General features: G+C 36.4%; 2 protein-coding genes across 2 annotated transcripts; one reads left to right on the plus strand and one right to left on the minus strand.

Moving 5' to 3' along the window:
• Window positions 1-850: 850 nt before the first annotated feature.
• Window positions 851-9,569, minus strand: hacd2 (3-hydroxyacyl-CoA dehydratase 2). Its single transcript, XM_079618256.1, has 7 exons — window positions 9,344-9,569; window positions 6,672-6,789; window positions 4,574-4,592; window positions 3,930-4,018; window positions 2,877-2,998; window positions 2,621-2,799; window positions 851-2,427 (listed from the first exon to the last, which is right to left on the minus strand). The coding sequence occupies exons 1-7, from the start codon at window positions 9,466-9,468 to the stop codon at window positions 2,345-2,347; spliced, it is 735 nt and encodes a 244-aa protein (XP_079474382.1). The 5' UTR covers window positions 9,469-9,569; the 3' UTR covers window positions 851-2,344.
• A 408-nt stretch (window positions 9,570-9,977) lies between these two features.
• On the plus strand, window positions 9,978-21,822 carry stam2 (signal transducing adaptor molecule (SH3 domain and ITAM motif) 2). Its single transcript, XM_079618257.1, has 14 exons — window positions 9,978-10,148; window positions 11,743-11,827; window positions 12,046-12,121; window positions 13,043-13,138; window positions 13,258-13,404; window positions 16,965-17,034; window positions 17,213-17,405; window positions 17,586-17,680; window positions 17,761-17,843; window positions 17,982-18,069; window positions 18,604-18,658; window positions 18,748-18,904; window positions 19,030-19,169; window positions 20,181-21,822. The coding sequence occupies exons 1-14, from the start codon at window positions 10,109-10,111 to the stop codon at window positions 20,362-20,364; spliced, it is 1,509 nt and encodes a 502-aa protein (XP_079474383.1). The 5' UTR covers window positions 9,978-10,108; the 3' UTR covers window positions 20,365-21,822.
• The last annotated feature ends 446 nt before the right edge of the window (window positions 21,823-22,268 follow it).

Consider the following 22,268-nt stretch of genomic DNA (forward strand, 5'->3'; position numbering starts at 1 on the left):
GGTTTTGTTTTTTTCATAGGTCCCATGATTCCCACCCTTTAAACAGATGAGATGCTGAGATACAAACCCTAAGGAAATTTGCTTTTAATCTATTTTTCCAGTTTTAATTCTGAACACTCAATAGAATTCTTTTTTAGACTTTAAAAACTGAAATATATTGAGTGTCGATTACATTTAAAAAAATCTGACATAAAGATAGGATTGTAGAATAACCTTGACCTCAGATTTCAGACTGTGTGTTGTAATGCTGATTTTATATAATTATTTGACAAGAACACATTAATTAACGTTATGTATAACTGACAATGAGCAACACATTTCTTACACTATATATTCATCTTTGTTAATGTACAACTGTTCATTGTGTCAGATCCGGATCATTAAATAAAATTACAGATGCAACGTCTGATTTTATTAATATATTACTAAATATAGAAATTAACGCAAACTAAGATTGATAAATGCTTAGAAGTATTTTCCATTAACTAATGTTAAAAAAGCCACCTTGTTGTAAAGTGTTACCAATTATTTTATATAATAGCAGGAAGGATATTGTGTTCATTTGGCTTTATAAACCTTTCTAAATAACAAAATAAGCACATCAGTGTCAAAAATTCAATACAAGCTCAAGGCTAAAGTTCCAATGAAATTCAAAATGTAAAAACATTGCTTTATAATTAATTGTGTTTTTATAGCCCCGTGTACAAAATATTACAATAGCTTTTATATAAAATATATTTTTTTTTAAACGAGCAGCATACATCAGCAGTTTAAATATCAAGACCTTATGCTTGAGTTAGGAATAGATCTCTACTGCCATCATGTGAAGAAAGAATGAACATGGTAACTAAGAGTGAACACGTGTACTAAAATAAATAACCTAAATAAAGACACAATACTTCTAATTACATTACAGGCTAAATACTAAAATATGAGGAAAACAGTGACTTTAATTTTAAAGAGGCATATATATTGACACAAACTAGCTTTGCTTCCAATGTTATGGTTTATTGTAAATATATATCATCGTATTACTATTCATACAAAGTTTGCTGGTCCCATGCAGATCTTTAATATCAAAAGCTTAACAATGTTGGCGTTTTTATTTGAGTTAAGGGTCATGCTTCTATTAACCAAGGTACAGCCACACCACTTTTACATGCAGTGTTACTCAAAGTTGCACTCCAGCTTTTCACAAGCATCCATCCATCCCATGCTAATATTTTCATGAATCGGCTTTTGTGTGCAATAGTGTGGCTCACACTTTAATACGAGAGATATTTGTTTGCGCTGGGGGGGCTGAATTGGCTGTTCACAATTAGGCAGACAGGCAATGAAGCGTTAAGTTAGTCTTGACTCTCAGCTTTTTCTCCACATTATTAGATTGGACTCATTGGAGAAGCATGACTGGAGGCACTCAAATCCAATTGGCCCCCGTTAGCCGAGGCTTGTGTTCGTTTCTGCTCAGCATGCGCTCCCGTAGCCCTCTCCTCTCCCAACCAAACACTTCCACATCACCAGCTGTAAAAGCTCCTAAAGTGTCAGCTGCAATCTCCTTCTATGACAGAAATGCACATCTAGTACATTAGTAGTATTGACTGTGAGGTCCGAACCCAGCAACTCAGCCAATTTCTTTGGGCGATACACCTCTTTTCTGAGCAAACGGCCACAAACCAACAACATAGATCCAATACTGAATAAAACAACCGTTTAACATTGATCCTTTAAGAAACACAGCACAAAACAAAGAAAGAAAATGCTAACAGTAATCATGATGGGAACATAAGCAGTGTGGAATATTAGAATTCAAGTACAGTTTGAGTTTTGACTCATACTCAAATACAAAGAAAAGGAATGAGTTGATTGAGAAACGAGATATTTAAGTCAACTAGATTCAGTTGTCTGAAATAGTGTACAGAACACACAACACAGGAGAATTATGGGACATTTCTTCTGGTTAAAACCACCAGACGCAGCTAACTGTATTTTTGCCCTTTTTTTTAATTATATTTGCTACAATATTTGGTCAGTAATTCTACATTTAGAATTCAAAATAAAATAAAAATGTCACACAGTAGCTGATGTATTAGTATGGTAACAGCATTCCCCTCCCTCTAAACTGAGGGAAAGCCATTAGTGTAGTTACAGGATCCTTAAAATCACAATCTGCACAGTTCTTGACCAAAATAGTATTAACAAACATTCTGCATATTATCTGGCCTGTTTTTCGACAAGGCGGCCTTGTCCTCTTTTTTTGAAATTCTGTAAATTGTGGCTTTTAAAGGTTATGCGCTTGTTTCCGTTTTGCTATCAGTCTGCTGTGTGAGGCGCACTGCGGGCAGAGTTATTCCACTTTGCTGTATTCCTCCATGTGACCCAGAACTTTCTTCCTCTGGCGCATCATGTGGAAGTAGAGCTGAGGAAATACTGAGGAACACAGACAAAGACGGTCATTAACAGGAACAGTGATGTTCATTCACTGGACAAGAATGAGCTTCAAGAGATTTTGCTACACAAGATCAACTGAGGAATCGGATTATTAACGGATGGAGGATATCAAAACAAAGCATTTCGAAGAAAATATGATGTGTAATCTCTCAGCTTAAAAATTAAAACGTACAGGGGATGTAGGAGATCATGATGAGGATGAGGAAGGTGTGGTAGTCGAAGGAGAAGTTGTACTTGTTAGGCAAGGTGATGGAGTAGAGCCCTGTTTTTTGTACGTATGGAAGCGCGGCGTAGATCGTCAAAAGTTCCCCCGACACTCCCATAGGGTACAGCACAATAAAAAATGTGTACCTGTGAAGATCATAATATGTAAAACACTTTTGTAAAAATAAAAAGCCAGTGGACTGACGACTCTTGAGAAGCTTCACCTTGCCCATTTGATGAGGTAAGGCAGATGGTTGAGCAGGCTGAAGGTGTAGAAAGAGTAACGGATGATCTCCGTGACCGTCCAGGCCGCCACAAAAAGGAGAACACTGTCTTCGCTTTGGACCTAAAAAGAGAGCGAGCTTTAAGTCACAAGGGGAAGAGACAAATCTTCTCAACAAGCCGCAAAATTTAATCAAGAACCATGCAGTTATGTCTGCTACCATTTCATCGCAATTCACTGAGGCTACTTGACACACAAAGATGGACTACTGAGGACATCAGAAACGGAAGCACTTCAAAACGCATTCAGGCCTGTCAAAGGCTCTAACATCGCCTCTACACACATACAGGCTTGAAAGGAGGTTATTTTTGCTACAGAAGCATACACAGGCACACATGGACACTTTGCATATTAGTATTATTCTTTAGTTTTGGTTCAAGCAGGTTTCTCGTAGGAGTAACTTACAGACCTATACACTTCAGCTCAGACGTCTTTCTCTGGGATAAACAATCAAAACCTGATTCTTAGTTACAAAGAACTTTAAAGGTGAATACAACAAATAACATTGTTTTCTGCACACTAAAACTCTACTAAGTTTGGCTCTCGAGGAGCATTGAAATAAAACAGCTGTTGAAATCCATTAGATCCACTAGATGGCAGTAGACTAGAGCAAACAAGACAAACATGGAAATATTGCTTATTATGGCATAGGGAACATTAATGATAAGAGTAATTTGAGATATTTATGGCAGACGATTACTTGATACTGAATTTTCATAACCAGGTTTATAACCATGGGAATCCTAATTAGATCATCCTAATGAATCATAATATCCCATTAGACCATAGGTCACCTGAACTAGTGTTATTGTTAACTAAATATTTTCATTAATTCAAATATAGCTGAAATAAAATTAAATATAAATATTCAATTAATTTATTCATTTAATAAAAAATACATATACTTAAAATGTATTAGTAAAAATACTAATAAATACTATAACAGTATATAAATAATTATAAAATGACTCGTGCAAGTTAAACATAAACTTACTTCTCTAACGCTGTGTGTCACTGCCCAGGTAAGGAACACCCGTGACATCACTTGAAACCCAGTCAGGACCACCGAGGAGGGAACAATTCCTTCACAAAATTTAGAATGTTAAGTAAAGAGATTAATAATTTGTGTTTTTTGCAAGGTGGATCTAATCAAAGCAATCATGCAGAGATTTGTTTAAATGATTTCTATTCTTTCTTTATTTCAATGCTTTATACTACACATTAAGAGAGACATAAGACAGAAATGAATCATCATATTAATATAATTCAAGAGAGTAAGGACGGTTATGAGAGACATAAGACGGAAATGAATCATTATATTAATATAATTCAAGAGAGTAAGGACGGTTATGATATGACAGAGTACTGCAGGACTGGTTGTTTGCTCTGGGAAAGGTCACATTAAGCTTTAAGTCCCAGATAATGAGGTGTGGACTGTGAACTCGCTCCACGGGTGCAGTGAGACTCCTTATCACATTATCACGGTCAGACTGGCAGAGAAAGCAGCAGCCATGCTGGCGATGGCACTGCTGGGTTAAAAAAAGCTTCCCTGATATAGACAATCTGATCTATATACTGTGCTGAGTGCATATTTATAGGAGAAATTAATAAGAGACTGTTATTAGCAGCAGCACTTACCCACAGCACAATGCAATATCTGTGAAGAGAACAAAGAACAAATATTATAAGGTGCACTCAGCCTCTAGGAAATATATTTTTTAGCATAAATAACAATCTAAAACAACTCTACAGAGTTATATATATATATATATATATATGGTTGTGATCGAAATTATTCAACCACCATTGCAAATTTCAAAGACTTTCAGCTGTTATGAACAAATCAAACAAAACTCATTTAAATAACTTAACAAATGTTTCAAGTGGTTTCCCCAAATTCCAAATTAGGTAACTGTAGAATCTTCAAGGACTTCATCTGCAACCAAGCATTGGTCAAATTTGAGGTATGCTTGGGATCTTTGTCCTGTTGGAAGGTCCAATGACGCCCAAGCTTCAGCTTCCTCACTGACGGCATGATGTTTTCTCCTAGGATTTCCAGATACTTTAATGAATCCATCTTGCCTTCCACACGCTGCAGGTTTCCAGTGCTAGAGGAGCGCAAAGCAGCCGCAGAACATCACCAAGTCTCCACCATGCTTAACTGCAGACAGAATGTTCTTTTCAGCATATGCTTCATTCCTCTTCCTCCAGACATACCGCTGATCCATAGGGCCGAAAATGTTTCACCTCTCCACCGAACAGAATCCCAAAACTTCTGTTGCTTATTTATATGATTTTGAGTAAATTGGAGCCAACTTTTCTTGTGCTTTTGGGTCAGAAGTGGTGTTCGTCTTGGAGTTCTGGCATACGTTTAGTATGCACCTTATTGTGCAGCTGAAACCTCAGTTCCTGTTGCCACCAAGTCTTGCTGACAGTCTTTTGCAGTCACTCAAGGGTTTTTCTGAACCTGCCATCTCAGAAATCTGGTTACAGATTCTGTAACCAATTACAGATTGATAGATTCCTTTTACCGCCCCATCCAGGTAGTATAACTTCTGTTCCTTTAACTTTGAACATGCGAACTATGCTTCCAACGGTGTCTCTAGGAACATTTAGTGCCTTTGATACTTTTTGTATCATGTTCCTTGTTTGTGAAAGGCGATGATATCTTCTCAACTTTTTGGACCATTCTTTTGACTTAGTCATATTTCTAACATGCTGTCAAATGTAACACTCAACAAACCTAGCTAGTTCAGATATTTCATGTGTTCTAGCTCAAGCACTCCAGGTGCAACTAATGAAGCCCTTGATTAGTTGCATCATGTGTGCTTGAGGCTACGTTTACACGTGGCCGGTTATTTTCATAAACGAGAAAAGTGTTCGTTTACACGAACCCGTGTATATGCCGCCAAGAGCATGCCAAATCTATAGGTGGCAGTGTAACGAGAAGCTCAAGCCCACGTTAGCCAATCAGAATCCCGAAAATATAGGTTGCACTTTTGACGCAGTGCAAGTTCTGTCGCAAACTGTGACGTCGACTGCCTAAAACTCAGTTTTTCTCAGTTTACATGCAAACGTAGTTTTCCAAAATCTCCACTCTGGCCGGACTTTTTAGAAAGAATCGTTTTCAGAGGAGAATTCTCCGTTTGCGTGTAAACGAGGGGCACAACCGAAGGGAAAGGTCTCCATTTTTCAAAATAAGCATGTACGTGTAAACGGGGCCTAAGATTTGTGCTGTTGTAAGGGATTGTATATAGGGGTTGGATAATTTTGAGAATACAGAAGTCATTAAAAGTTGCCTTTTTGGTCGAATTTGTGGAAACCACTTGAAAGTATTTTTTTGACGTTCAAAAGTTAGGGGTCTGTAAGATTTTTGTTTTGTTTTAGCAACACATATGCTCACCAAGGCATTAATTTAAAACAGCAATATTGTGACAGATTTTTACCATTTAAAATAGCTGATTTCTATTTTAATATATTAAAAGCAAAATTTTCAGAAGCCATTACTCCAGTCTTCAGTGTCACATGATGTAAAAGTCTTTACCGTCACTCTTATATTTAATGCGTCCGAAAAGTATTAATACTTTTATAAAAAGCGACTTACAATAATCAAATAAATTATTTATTTATTATTTAGCTATACATTTTGATACACATTACACTTGCAAATAAATAAATAGAGCTAAATTCATAATTATAAATGAATGTAAATGAATATAGCTCCCATACAACTCACCTCAAGGAGTGCACCAGTCTGAAAGAATTTTAGGGGCTTCTCTATCGAGTAATAAAGACCATGGTAACTTCCTCTGGCCAGGTATGCTCGGACAAGACCAACTGCAATCACCAGCCATCTAGATAGGAAACGGTTCATAGAGTAACTTTGTTGTGCCACTTTTGCCCTTGAGTTGAGAAAATAGGGCATTTCTGCAATGCACACAAACGTGGGACTGCATGCAAATCTCTTACAACACAGCACTTAACGGCCAGTAGTGTGCATGTAACAGTCTCATTCAAATAGCCTACATCCAGCACATTTACAGCTATTCACATGCATTGATGTAGAATGCATTAAATATAGCTTTTTAATACACTCCAGTTTCTCAAAAGATTTTTTCCCCTATACCATATCTGTCACAATAAAAAAAAATATGCAGCTCAAGTGATGATGAAGACAGTATCAAAACCATAATACTCGCAGGGGCACCACCTCATTATCTGAAAAATCAGATTGACTTAAGACTTAAAGGGATAGTTCACTTTAAAATTAAAATTCTGTCATCATTTACTCACCCTCAAGTTGTTTCAAACCTGTATTAATTTATTTCTTCTGCTGAACACAAAGAAAGATATTTTGAATAATGTCAGTAACCAAACAGTAGTCTGTACCCATTGACTTCCATAGTAGGGAAAAAAAATACTATGGAAGTCAATGGGTACAGACTACTGTTTGGTTACTGACATTCTTCAAAATATCTTTCTTTGTGTTCAGCAGAAGACATAAATTAATACAGGTTTGAAACAACTTGAGGGTGAGTAAATGATGACAGAATTTTAATTTTAAAGTGAACTACCCCTTTAAGGCAAAGCTAATAAATGAAACGGCATAACAATCAGGACTGGATTGTAATTGGTTTTCAGATTGAAAATAATAAATGCACACAGTACAGGACAAAGTTTAATACAGTTAATGTCCATTTGAGATAGCATGAAATGGTCTCTAACTGATAAGAATTGACTGAATTGCATCATCAAACTATTCCTGATTGAATTCTGGACTCCAACAGACATGACGAAAATGTAGCAAACCCTGTTTGGTTACTGCTGATGCAACCTCATTGGGAAGTTCAATTAAATTGAGCGAATCAGTTCTTTCGAACACTTCATGGTTCCTCCTATTCAATCCAGTGATTTAAAGATTCGTTCATTTAAATAATCGATAAAAAATAACTATTACAGAAGAGCGGTTCGTCATTTCCAGGCCTGGAAAAGGGATATCAAATCTTAAAAATCATGGAAACTTATGAGGTGATTTTTTTTTTTTTTTTACTAAACATGCTCAGCTGAAAATAATTTAATCGTTATGCGTGTAGGAGTGCAATCACTAAAGATAAAAACTCAATGCATTGGTCAAAACACCAAGTGATTAAACAAATCGCTCGTTTGGATAAATGAAAACCCGGTTCTTCGATTTATTTGAGGCATTATTCGTGTTTAAGTACTTGCTTTCGACGTTTCACATTTGCAGTAAAATAGATTACTCAATATGTGATAAACGGTTGTTATTATTATGTTCAAACATATTATCTAACTTATATAAATTGTTTCAAATACTGTTGTTTATGGTTCCAACATGTAATCCCATCTCAGAATTGGGTCTACTTCTCTAGCAAATCGATTCGTTCCCGAAACGGACACCATTGTGCAACAGTTTCGGGGTTACGAAGGTGGACTGAGTCGTATCAAACGGCTGCAACTGATGACTGAACTGTATTGTTGCATGTAAATTAACAAAGACAGTAAATTCACTCGTACTTCCATACATGACTAGCCTAGAAATCTAGACGCCCCTAGCGGCAGCAAAATGTATTTTGCAGCCAGGGCCAGTCTAGCAACTCTCAATACACATTCTAGCAGCAAAAACCCAGATTGGGTCAGGCCAATCACGTCGTGTATAGAGCATGCGGGGCGGGCTTAACATATGACGACAGAGTTGCGACGGCTGGCATAGGCACTTGTAAACAAAGAATGGCGGCAGCAGCTGTCGAACAGCAGTCTTTCGAATCGGCTTTGGCTGCGACTCTGGAGGACTTGGAGTTAAGTTTCTCTTTAAGAAAAGAGCAAAAAACGGCACTTAAATCATTTTTAAAAAAGGAAGATGTGTTCGGAGTTTTGCCGACTGGATACGGAAAAAGTTTAATATACCAATTAGCTCCGCTGGTGGGAAAACGTCACCTTCTTCGTTGCTCTGATTGGTTGTAGCGCTATCCTATTGCGTGCAGAGGGATTTTGAGAGACAGCCGTTTATCCCGCCTCTCGGAGTAAGCCTAGTCTATGGAGAGTGTCCAGACTAAACATCTTGATGTAAGTCTGGCTGGCCAGGCTAATACATGACTAGACCAACGACAGAACAGTGCATTCATGCAACCAGCCATGAAGATTCTATGGCGTGTTAATAGGCTTAACGTTTCCAAAAATGTAATAATTTTTAAACAGAATAATTTCAAAATATTTCAATATCAAAACAAACGGTCTTAAACCATTCCATATAAACTCAAAAGGAGGTTTAACCGCGATTCTGTCCAGCACTCTGACAGTCAGAGTCTGTCTGAAAGCTAACCATTCATTCTTTCTTACTGTCACACGGTTGAACAGAGAGCACGGAAGCGCATTTGATTTTCACCATACCCTGCTGTCATAACCACGTTGTAAATGACCAGATAAGCGATGGCCAGCGTGCCGGGTCCCTTTTTCCTCTTGTTACTGGAATCACTGTGCGCTGTTTTGCTGGTCCCCATGGCAGGTGCCGACATGACTGAACTATCATTAGAAAAACTGGTTCATCCAAAGGGTCCCGGTGACTAAAGGCGTGTGGCCTTGCTGACATGTATAGAAGGTGCTTATGAATGGAGCGCCGCCTGTCGAGGAAAGAGTGTAAATTATGTTTTGTTTGTCACATAGCTAACGTTACAGTTTGGATTCACCTTATTGACGGACATTTACAGCAACAACAAAAAAGTAATGATGACAATAATAAATATAATACTAATTGTAATATTTGAGTTAAATGTTGGATTACAAAGAGCTCACAAATATGTATTCCAGTCGCTAGATGGCAGTGCGGGCTCGAGTTCAAAACGCACTTGCCTTTAAAAGGACTCAATTGTGATGCCTGTCAGAAAAACAGATTTATAAAAACGAAATAAATAAATATTTTAATTAGGTAATTTTGTGGTGTTAATATAAATTCTGAATATAGTTTAAAATCAAGAATGATTTGACAGCTATGACACGTATGCGATTTCTGACAGGCATTGCCTTTGCTTACTAAGTTTACGGAAGAGCAACTGGTGGAAGTGAACGCAATTTAATGGATGAGAGAAGGAGAAATCGTCGATCTACGTAGATAATACGCTCGAATTTCTTCTTTAATAGATAGGAAAAGGTCGAAAAATGCCTTTATTTGGTCAAAATCCGTTTGATCAGGATGTGGGTGAGTTTGACTGTTGTTTTTATCGAAGTGTTGTGATCTCGACAAGTCAACAGGGCCGATACAGCGCTCTGTTTACTGTCACATCCCCAAGATCCCTGTTTTCTGTTTTGTTTATTTCTTCTATTACTCTGATACATTTATACATTATATATCAGGATATAATTGTTAAAGATTTCAAATGTAAATAATGTGGCTGACCTCATCCTTAAAATATTCTAAATTCCTGGAACTTGTTAGATTAACATTTCAGTTATTCAGTTTAATTAACGTTACTATCTGTCAAAAAGATTTTTGAGCAGTCTTATATTTCTTATATATCCCTTGATATTTATATATGATTCTATATCGGTTAATAATACAATACAATATAATAAAAGTATAAAAAAATCTAATATAATCTAATATAACAGAAAATAGTATAATTATTATATAATAAAATAAATCAAAATGCTCTGCTCTTTAAAATTTCTAGATTAAAAAACATTTTTAATATTTTTTTTTAAATCCCTTTCCAGTAAGCATGAGTGGAAGAATAATGGAAGTTAATTTGTCAAAAGGCGTGGGATGGGAACCCAGTAGCATACATGTTGGTTTTATTTTCACAGCTTTGTCCTTTGAGCTCAGTGTGTATGAACTTGACACTGCATGCTCCTCTATGGAGGAGTTTAACTCACTTGAGTATTGTTCATTCTATTTTAAGGTGTACTGTGCTAGATTTCGCAATGTGATTTTTCCTTTAAGAGTTAGTCATTCAAATGTCCCCAGTTTTGTTCTTGAAGGAGGGGATAAATAATCTATACTAGTTGATTATGACAGAAATGGTTGTGCCTGTTGCGACAAGCTGAATACCGGTATGTAAAATAACAGGCAAAACAGGCTGCTTTGTCTGTTAAACGGGATGCACATATTTTCCTACTTCGGTGGTGTTTTAAAACGAGGAGGCAAAGTGAAGTCCTCACATATTGTTTTTTATATATAATGTAAATTAATGTCCCTGTTACACTTACTTTTCCTGGTCAAATATTTTGTCTTCATCCAGGCCGATTCGAGAATGCGCACGAAAACAAGAGGCAAGATTTATCGCACAAACCAATCATATCAAATCATAGCGCGATGGGGCATTGAGCCTCCCGCTGTAATTTCACATCTGGGTGTTGCTGTTGGACAGTGTTACTTTATAAAAACAAGTGACTTATACTTTTTAATGTCACATTTTGTAATATTTGCATTGTTTTACTTTTGTAGTATATCATTATTTTGTCATCCAGGTTTTTAAGGATACTCCCTCCCTTTCTTCCTCGGAGGAAACACCCTGTCCTACTTTCTAACTACTTGACAAATACTTGTCCTTCCTATCATGTAAAACTAGTAATATTCAAACATGTATATTATTATTTTTATTTATTTTTACAAATTGTTCTATTTTGTATTGTGTTTGTGTTTTCTGTGTTTATTGCCTTTATGTAAATGAAAGGACGTTTAGACATGCAGAGACTTTGACTCCCTTTTAGATTTTTAGCATTGAAATGACTCCGTTATGATATGAGACAACTTTCATTGAGTTTCTCATTTGGATGCTCATTTGCATTTTCAGAGAAAGCAACCAGTGAAACTAGCACAGCAGAGGACTGGGGCCTCATTATGGACATCTGTGACCGGGTTGGGACAACACCGAATGGGTGAGCGGAATTATCAGCATACAAACAAGATTTGAATAACTATCTCCCGGTTTCACAGACAAGGCTTCTAAAAAAAGGCTTCTTTTTCTAAGACATGTTTATAAAAGCTACTTAAATGTCCTAATTGAACTAAGCCCTGTCTGTGTAACTGGGCCTATGTATTTTTTTAATGTTTATCGTGCCCCTCTTTTGACGTTTTCACTCTTTTTCTTTTATAGGGCAAAGGACTGTCTCAGGTCAGTCATGAAGCGAGTGAACCACAAGGTCCCTCACGTCGCTATGCAAGCGTTAACGGTGAGCTCTTCATCTTCAGTTCCCATTATAGTAAAACAGAGGTGCACACACAAGAGTGTCTACAGTCCAGAAAACAGTCATATGGGTTGTCACAGTGTTGACGTTCTTGGGAAAATGAATCGGTGAATGGCTTGCGTATAGTCACTGCACACTAAACTGGGATCGGAGAAAGGGAAGCTTTAAAAACTCCAGAGCATCTGGAAGTGACAGGCATCTCTGTGGGCTTCCACTCTGACTCCCCAACATCGCAGCCTTCAAAGATTTCTCACTCTATTTTTAAATCTTCTCGAATTCTTTCTCATCTGGATGTAACTTTACAAAAGTGAATTACATGGGTATTACAAAAGAAAGGAATGGGTTGATATGCTCTTGTTTTTTTGTTTTTTTTATTGTTGAATTTGTCATTATTATTATTTTTATTGAATGTTACAAGTGTGCAGTAATAGTTATTATTAATCTTTATTAAGGTATTACATTTAATTGACACATATTTAAACGGTTATATAAATGTTACAAGTGTGCAATAATAATAATTATTATTATTAATCTGTATTATGATGTCACATTTAATTTAAACGCATACATTATAAACGGTTATAGAAATGTTACAAGTGTGCAATAATAACAATGATTAATATTATGATATCACATTTTATTTACAAATATTTATAGTATAAACAGTTACAGAAATGTTACAGGTGTGCAATAATAACAATAATAATTATTCTTATTAATCTTTTGTGGTGTCAAATTTAATTTACACATATTTCAATTAAAAACAATTATAGAATTGTTAAATGTGTGCAATCACTGTTTGTATAGAACATTTCAATGAATCGATCAAACCTGTTCACAAATGAGCAAATCTGTATTTTAAGCAAATAATAGCTGTTCAAATATTGCTGTAATTCCCCTGTTTAGTTGCTAGGTGCCTGCGTCTCAAACAGTGGAAAAATCTTTCACCTAGAAATCTGCTCGCGGGAGTTTGCCAGTGAAGTTCGTAGTGTGTTAAACAAGGTAAGGAACTGCAGCTTGCTGTATAAATATTAGTGTAATTCTGTTCATTAAGGCAAATCCTGGTTTCAGAGTACAATAAATATTGATAATTGTCACTATCCTCATGCTCTTCTCCTCAGGTTCACCCAAAGGTTGGTGAGAAACTGAAGGCCCTGATGGTGGAGTGGGCCGAAGAATTCCAGAAAGACCCGCAACTGAGTCTCATCAGTGCCACCATCAAGTCCCTCAAAGAAGAAGGAGTCACCTTTCCCACTGCAAACTCCCAGGTAGGTTACACTTGATTTCCACTTTAGACATTCTACTAACTATGAGTAACTTTGCAACTACATGTCAACTAACTCTCATTAGACTGTTAGGTTAGGTTTAGGTGTTTGGGTTAGTAGAATAAGTTGACATGTACTTGCAAATTACTTAGTTCACACCTGAACTAAGGTTCACACCTGGCCACTTCACGGGTTTTCTCAGATCGGATGGCTATCTGATTTATCAAAACGATTCCATTTAAACCTGGTCACATAAATGCGTTTTTGCAAAACGGATATAAATTTGATCTTCAATTCCCACGCTATATGCAGATTTAATGGAGTGCACGTCACCGAAAGCAACTGTTATGAGCTGCATTTTATTGATAATTAGCTAAAATTTCAAAATCAAAGACAGCAATAAGAGAGAGTGGCAACAGCCCTGGTAAGATCATTTAGTTTCTTTACTTTTAATGAAGATGATTGTGTGTTAAGTGTCTGCGACTTACTTTCACTTTGATTTGCAATAGTTTGCACGTTGGCTTGATGAATAGATGCTCGGCTGCTCATCTGCGGTGACGCGTGCTGCAGTAGCGCAGTCATATCTTTCTATAACATGACATATAGCCTATAACATGCTCTCACACGTTTATTTTTTAGCATTTTTGGGAGGAGTAAAATGTACATATGTGGTTTCAACAACCAGATGCATTTACACGTGTCCAGTTTCGTCTGGAATGTGGCCCAGACCACCACCTGGTGGTTTGAGCGATCAGATTTAAATCTGTCTGGAATGCGCTCCGGAGGGCATTTACACCTGGTCTTTTACAGAAAACATATGAAGTGGCCAGGTGTAAACAGCTACTTATGGTCACTAGAATGTCTGTTGGGGGATCAAAATAAATTGTTTACTAATACTCTAATGACTGGGAGTTGACATTTAGTTGCAAACTAAAGTTACATATAGTTAGTACGGTGTCTAAAGTGGACCATCGAAATAAATTGTTACCCCCAAGTATTCCTACTATCAACTAATAACATGATCCTGTTGGATCTCACTGTGATGTCAGTGGTTCATAAACACAGATGCTGATGAACAGCCAGCAGCTGCTGGTATTTGGCCTAGATAAATGACCCTAAAACTTGGCTAAGTTTAAATTCATAGCGACTTTTTACATCACAGATCAGCAGAGTTCATTAGTTATTCAGTTTGTTTTTCTGTACTGGTAAGGTCACAGAAATCTGTGACAGATGTTTCCGTGTCTCCTTGTTGTCATGCCATGGCATGTATGTAATGTAGGTCATTACAATGTTGTTTTGAAGTTTCTGTGGCTGTTAATATCAGATATTTGCATCTTAAAATGTAAGAAATATGGTTACACTTGACTTTAAGGTGTCCGTGTTACAGTGTAATTTCACATTTAAGCACTTGAGTAATAATATTAATTAACTACATGTACTTTTAATAGTTATTACTACAGCAACTACATGTAACGTGTAACAAGGACACTGTAAAATAAAGTGTTAATGAAAATATTTGTACATATGTGTGTTTGTTGACATTGGTTTAATTATTATATAATTACTGTATATCATACCTAAAGTACCGATACACTACCCTTCAAAAAGTTGGGATCAGTAATCAGGATCTTTTTTTTCTTTTTCTTTTTTGAAAGAAACTAATATTTTAATTTAGCAAGAACACTTTAAATTGATTAAGTGACAGTAAAAATGTATAATGTTACAAAAGATTTCTATTTCAAGTAAATGCTGTTCTTTCAAACTTTTATTCATCAAACAATCCTGAAAAAAGATATTACAGTAATGAGAATAACTGCTGAAAATTCAGCTTTGCCACAAAAGAAAACGATTGAACTAGAAAACAGTTATTTTTAATTGTAATAATATTTCACTAATATACATTTGCCAACCTAAAAAAATACTTGCAGTGTATGGGCAAAACTTGAAATAGCACGGAAAAAATAGCATTTTTTAAAAAAAATAGCTTTTGTTTTGGTCAATCTTTGAAAAATATTTTTTAAAGACATTAAAGTATAATAACATAATTCACATAATAACATATATTGCCCATAGTCAAGAACCACCTCTGTATGAGAATTGCATTATAAATTAAACATGGCTGCTTCTGAAAACGCATACTCTCTTGAGTAGGTACATATTTTTAATAATTACTTGCTTTGCAAGCACTAAAAAAGTATGTTCTATATGAATGTAATCTGGACAGACTACATTTGCCATGTTGTCATTATCATGTGACCTGCAGTGTCACTTCACTGCCATTCGTAAATCCTCTCTCATGTCCTCATGGGACAGTAAAGTGTCCACCATATATGCACTTCTAAATCTCGCCCAGAAGTAATAGGTTATCCAAGTTCTTTTTGCCTACTCTTCTATGAGTACTGTTAATTCGGGCATACTTTTTTGGGTCACGTACTGTTTTTCGCCCACTGTATAATAAGGAAGTATGTGATTTCAGAAGGAGCCATGTGACTAAACATGACCACTGTTTCTCACATGACATATCTGTTAGCACTTTAGCTATTTGTATAAATCAGCCAAGTGCGTCTGGAATGCTAAAGCATGTGTGTAAACTAGAGACAAGAAAGCCAAGCGGCTAGAATGGAATTTCCTGCCTCAAATTTCCCTTTCTGACCTCATGGCACCATGAGATGTCAATTCTTCTTTGTTCTCTTTCTCCTCCATTTATTGTGTTAGACTACAGGATTAGTGCATGTGAACATTTCTGTATCTGTTAATAAGTGCCAACTATGTAAAATAAGTCACACGAATTTACTGTTGTTACTCAAAGGTCATGTTATCTCAAAAACCTACTCATGTAAATGGGATGTGGCGTCGGTGGTTAACCTTATCTGATCAGTGTCAGTTTTTTTGCTTCTATTTTTTTTCTTTGGTATTTACTGTAGTACATCTATAGATGGCGTTATAGTTCTGTGTTCATTCATATACTGTACACAGCTGTTCTGCAATATAAACTATAATTAAATGTATATTATATTTTATACACTATTATTCAAAGGCTTGGGTTTAGCAACTAATTCTTTTATTTACCAATGATGCATTAAATTGATCAAATGTGACAGTAAATGCATTTATAATGTTATGAAAGCTTTCTATTTCAAATAAATGCTGTTCTTTTAAAAATTATATTCATCAAAGAATCCTGAAAAAATGTATGTCAAATGATTTATTAAGCAGCACAACTGTTTTCAACTGATAATAAGAAATGTTTCTTGAGCATCCTAGAATGATTTCTGAAGGATCGTGTGACACTGAAGACTGGAGTAATGATGCTGAAAATTCAGCTTTGCATCACAGGAATAAATTTACAATTTAAAATATATATGAAATACTAATTCACAGTCTTAGTGTTTTCACTGTAACATTGGTGAGCATAAGAGACTTCTTCCAGAAACATTCAAATTATATTACCGACCCCAAACCTTTGAATGGTAGTGTAGTACATGCATATAATATACTTTATTTTAGAAGTAACTTTTTTGCAAATCAGTGCTGATCTGTTATCATGTGATCTGTAATTGCAGAGCTCTAGCACAAAGCCTATTAGCACTCCTGCCACCAGCAGAGCCCCTAATGATGATGACCTGGCCAAAGGTGAGGAATGTTGTTCATAACTTTATAGTTTTTTGATATTAGGGTTTACTTAGTCTGATCTGACAAATGATTTTGGGGCCCTGCCGAAGCATCATAAATTATTTGCCATTGTAACTGTGGATTCAAACCATAGTCTTCTTTACCCAGATAATGAGTGTTTGTATTTTGCTCCGTGCAGCCATTGAGCTGTCCTTACAGGAACAGAAACAGCAGGCAGAGACACGACCCCTCACCATGATAGCTGATCCACCCTACAACACAAATGGAGGGAAAGAGTCGCGTAAAGTGCGCGCACTCTATGATTTTGAAGCGGCTGAGGACAATGAACTCACTTTTAAGACTGGAGAACTTGTGCTCATTCTAGATGACAGGTAAACGAATTGTTCAAGGGCATTATTTTTATCAGTGTTGAATCAATATTGAATAAAATTAAATAAACAAAGAATAAAATTTTTATTTTATTTAATTGTTTATGCTTTCTTTAAATTTCTCATATCCCATACTTTGTTGGTTGTCCATTATTAAATGATAATGTTGCTATTATCCAACAGTGATCCAAACTGGTGGAAAGGAGAGAATCATCGAGGAGTAGGCCTATTCCCTTCTAACTTTGTCACCACCAACCTGAATGCTGAACCAGACCCAGGTAATACACTTTATAACCTGGATGATTTGTTTTTCTACTCAAATTGCACACGCAGATCTCCTGAATTCTCTTTCCTGTAGTGATGTATGTCGAGAAGACCGTAGTCCCCGAAGAGCCCATCGTTGAAGTCAAAGCTGAACCTGAGCCTGTGTATATAGATGAGGTGAGTGCTGGATGATCTTTGGGTGACTCGACCACACCTTACCACTAATCTAGAAAAGTGTCCAGAATTAACTGATATGAAAAACAGGCTCTAGAGGAAGTTCTTTTGGTGTCTTATATTGATTGTTGTTTTCTACAGGAGAAGATGGACAAAACTCTCTACCTTCTCCAGAACACAGACCCTGCAGATCCCTCACCTGACATCCCAGAGCTGATCACATTAGAAGGTACCAGGATGTCTTTAATGTCTGCTGAAATCAATTGCATTTTAGGTGTAGGGGTGGGCGGTATAAACAAAATATGACCAACTCTTTTCACATGACTGGTTTCAACAGTTATTAAAGTCAGCATGTAACTAAACTAAAGTTGAGATAGTCTTTTCTTCCTTATTGTGACGTATATCCTAGATAATGTAGTACAGGACTTGATTTTTTGTCCATCGGGAATTGTTTGGATTGATGTGGTTTGGTTTGCTGTGATCTCATGTAAGTGACAGGACAATTGTCAGCAGAGTGATTTTTCTAAATTGTACTACAATGAGGGACCAGCGCAATTATGTGTTGATTTGTATTAAACATTCGAGATAAGAAAATCAGGGGATTGTGATCTGTGTAAACTAACACCGGGGCACAATTACCTCTGACATTGTTTTGTCACTGTTGTCATATGTGACATTGTACACAAGTTTTGACAGTTCCACTAAGTAAATGATGATCAACCCGATTCCAGTGTGTTAATCTTTTGTTCTCTTCATGTTCTAGATGCTTGTGAAAAGATGAACCCAATGATTGATGAGAAACTAGAAGAGATTGACAGGTTTGTTGAAATCAAAACTTACCCCAAAACAATCAGTTTGTTTTCCCAGTCTTGGCATATAAGAAAGAACATCTCTCTCATTCCCACAGTAAGCACTCCGAGTTGTCCGAGCTGAATGTGAAGGTGCTGGAGGCTCTGGAGCTGTATAACCAGCTAATGAATGAGGCTCCACTTTACAATGCATACTCTAAAATGCAGACTCTCCAAGGCACTTACCCAGGAGCCCCTACACCTCTCAATATGCAGGTTGGTCTAGCCATCTAAATAGAAAATTAGTGGCAATTCAGTCCATGATATTTTCTAACATAATTCAAATTTTTTTTTTTCAAAGCATTATTCTGATTTCTTTCTTTATTTCTTGTCTCTCTCAGGGTTATCAACCATCTGGAGCCTACATGTCTTCTGGTGTTCCACAGGGCTATAGTCTTACGGACCAAGCTGGCCCTCTCTGCTCTCTTCCTCCTTCAGTCAATTCAGCGGGCCCCAGCCAACCACAACCTCCTTACATCAGGTAATATGAACTAAAGGACACCTAGCCTCCCTCTAAATCTCAAACAACTTTTGCCGGCTCTACATGTATATGAATAGTTCTCAAAATGCAGCTTTCAAATCCTGTCCACACCAACAGTGAACCAGGACATATCTATTAATACCCGACCGCCAATATACAGCATCACCAGAGCTGATATATATTGGTCGATATTTGGCTTTTTTTTTTATCGCATCAGTTAAGTTTTTCTGTCTGGCTGATAACTGTCGGTAGCGGCACTTTTGTTTGGACAGCCCTGATAACTCCTGCTCCTGAGTGCAAATGCACTGGAGCTTTCATTCTCAGTCTTCGCAAATTACTGCCCTTGTTTAACAGTTCTGTCTAATTATAGAAAGGCAAATGCCATAATACTTTTTTTATATACTGTCGGCATTCAGCAAGTACACATTTTATATAATTTAAACAAGCCTTTTCTAATAAATATTTAAGTCCACATACTTCTAGTGAATCCAGCTGTTAGATCTTCTGAAGCGCTCCAGTATTAATGGAAGTGTAGCCTGCGTAAAAACCCAAAGCATGTATTCCGTGCGTGATGGTGCATCTGTGCAGAGGATTCTTTTGTCAAATATTTATTTTTTGAATTATATTTTTTCTTTGATTTTCAATAACACACACACACATACTGTGTATATACATATAAAGATAGAATAAAACATTTGACTTCATTAAGAAAGTGCCAAAGAGAAAACCAAGTGTATATATAGATATAGACATCGACAATCAAAAATCCATATCGGTTGACCACTAATCTATGTCTTTTCAGTTACTGAGAAATCCTTTAAAACACCATGCCAGGCCAATATGCGATATTGCCCCACTGAGGTTTTATGTTTAAACACCACAGGAGAAGGGTCTAATACTTTTACTTTTTTTTTTTTTTTTTTCTAGCTACTTTGTTTGTTTGTTTTATCATTCCGATAGCGGAGTTGGGAAAACTGCCCTAAGTAACTTCAAATTGTTTATTTCTTACAGCGGCCACATGAATGCACAATACGTGAACCAAGCTCCTGGAGCCCCTTACCCGCCACAGATGGGCGTGGCTATGGACATGTCAGCCTATCAGAACGCTAATCCTGGTCTGCCTCAAACATCCTATCAGATGTCAGCTCCAGCCCAGCAGCAACAAGCGGCCTTCTACCAGCAACCCCTTCTGTAAGACTGTACGACAGGTCCGACTCCACGGCAATTAATATCCAATGCAAATTCCAAATGGTGAAATGAGGTCGAGAGCATTTTCCTCTCGTCTCTATTGATGTCAAGGGGTATGCAAAGATTCGCGGACATTTGTCTTCGCAGGACAGAGATGTAATCCACTCGAAAGGAAGCAAGCATTTCTTTTTCTCTCCCACTCATTAACCCGTGAAGCAGTTTAGGGCAGGTGTTCAGAGTTGATGGAACGAGTCACACTAACCATAAACCTAATTTTCATCATCTTGTGATAATCACCAGCATATTCGTCTTTTTTTCTGATTGTGAATTTAAGACTAAATGGTAAAATGCACATACATGATATTATTCTTCACTTGAAGAGACTATTCTTTAAGACTTATGATTAATTGTTGCCATTTTCCATTTATTTCTGGGTTAACCGACTTAACTTTAATTTCTTGCCTTTCTAAAGCAAATGTGGGTTTTTTTTATCAATGGCATCGTGCGTTATAGAGAGGAGAATTGTATGAAGAAGATTATACATGGATCACCAAATCTGTAATGATTTTATGTGCCAATACTCAGAGCACTTGTATAAACTCCTGCAATCGAAATGGCAGTTTTAGGTTCAACACGCTGTTAGTGATTCCAGAATTATGGGACAGATTTAGTAGGTACAACCACATGCTTGAGACTTTCATGTAATATTCATAAATTCCTTTACAACCTGTGCTTTAGAACTGACTGGTCACAAATGCAATCCCTTTATGGTCAATCCATATGTTTCACTGTATAATGATATTTATAATATGCAAGAACCGCTTGTGTTTGCATTGTGGGTGTTTGCTGTTGTGTGACTTAATTTAAGCATGTAAAAGTGCAAACAGTATAATTTTCATCTGGTCTATGATTTCCTCTGCTGGAAATGATTGATTAAATTTTTTTATATTTTTTTCTTAGCTTCAGAAATGTTCTTTGCTGATGTGCTCAGTCATTTCTCGTGAGAAATGTGAGAACATGTATAATTCCCTTACCATATAGACAGCTTTCATTTGTGTTAAAATGGGATTAATGTAGTAAAATATAGATGAAAATTGTCTTTATTATTTTTTCATAATCTGCTCGGAAAAAAAGATATTGTATATTAGATGTTAAATAAATGGCTTTGTCTGTATTGCACCTTAACTTTATAAACATTTATTTACCACCAGATGCCTTGTTCTTTCACGAGACCGAATAAACATAGAAACCAATTCAAAAGACTTTATTTCAGAAGCTGCTGTATATTTGTAAACCTGTATGTTTTAAGAGATTTAGAGGGAAATCTGTATTGTACTCATGGATTCAATGTTTTGTAACATCAAGATTTCTTTGTATCCTGCCTGCTCATTTTTCAAAATTCTTTTTGTAACACAGTGAACTGTTAAAGTCTTCAGAAAATAAAAACTACCTGTTTCAAAGGTTACTTTTCTGTGGTGAATATTTTCCCAGCCTTCTTCCAATCTTGTTTTGGAGATGCTGAATGTTAATATCTATTAAACATAATTTGTGCATCAAATCCGGTTATTTTCTTGCTAAGTTATGCACAACTGATATCCTACTAATCATCAACCTCATGGGTGAATCCTTCCTCAAAGTGTCTGTTAAAAAGGCAACAACTGCTATGATACAGATCCCTTGCAATTTAGCATTTCCTTATCAGCTTTTTGTGGATGCAGCACACGAGTTAAAAAATATGCCCTTCGGTAATTCTCTTGGTTTTCATCTGATATGCTGATGAATCTATACATAGGAGACCGCTTTACAGAGTGTGTTGCAACAGGCCACTGAGACTGTAATATTGTCATTTTTAAAATGGGTCACACACATTAGCGTTCATTTTATAGTGTAGTCATTTATGTATTTAGAAAC

This window comes from Phoxinus phoxinus, assembly GCF_949152265.1.
Source record: "Phoxinus phoxinus genome assembly, chromosome: 7".
Lineage (NCBI taxonomy): Eukaryota > Metazoa > Chordata > Actinopteri > Cypriniformes > Leuciscidae > Phoxinus > Phoxinus phoxinus.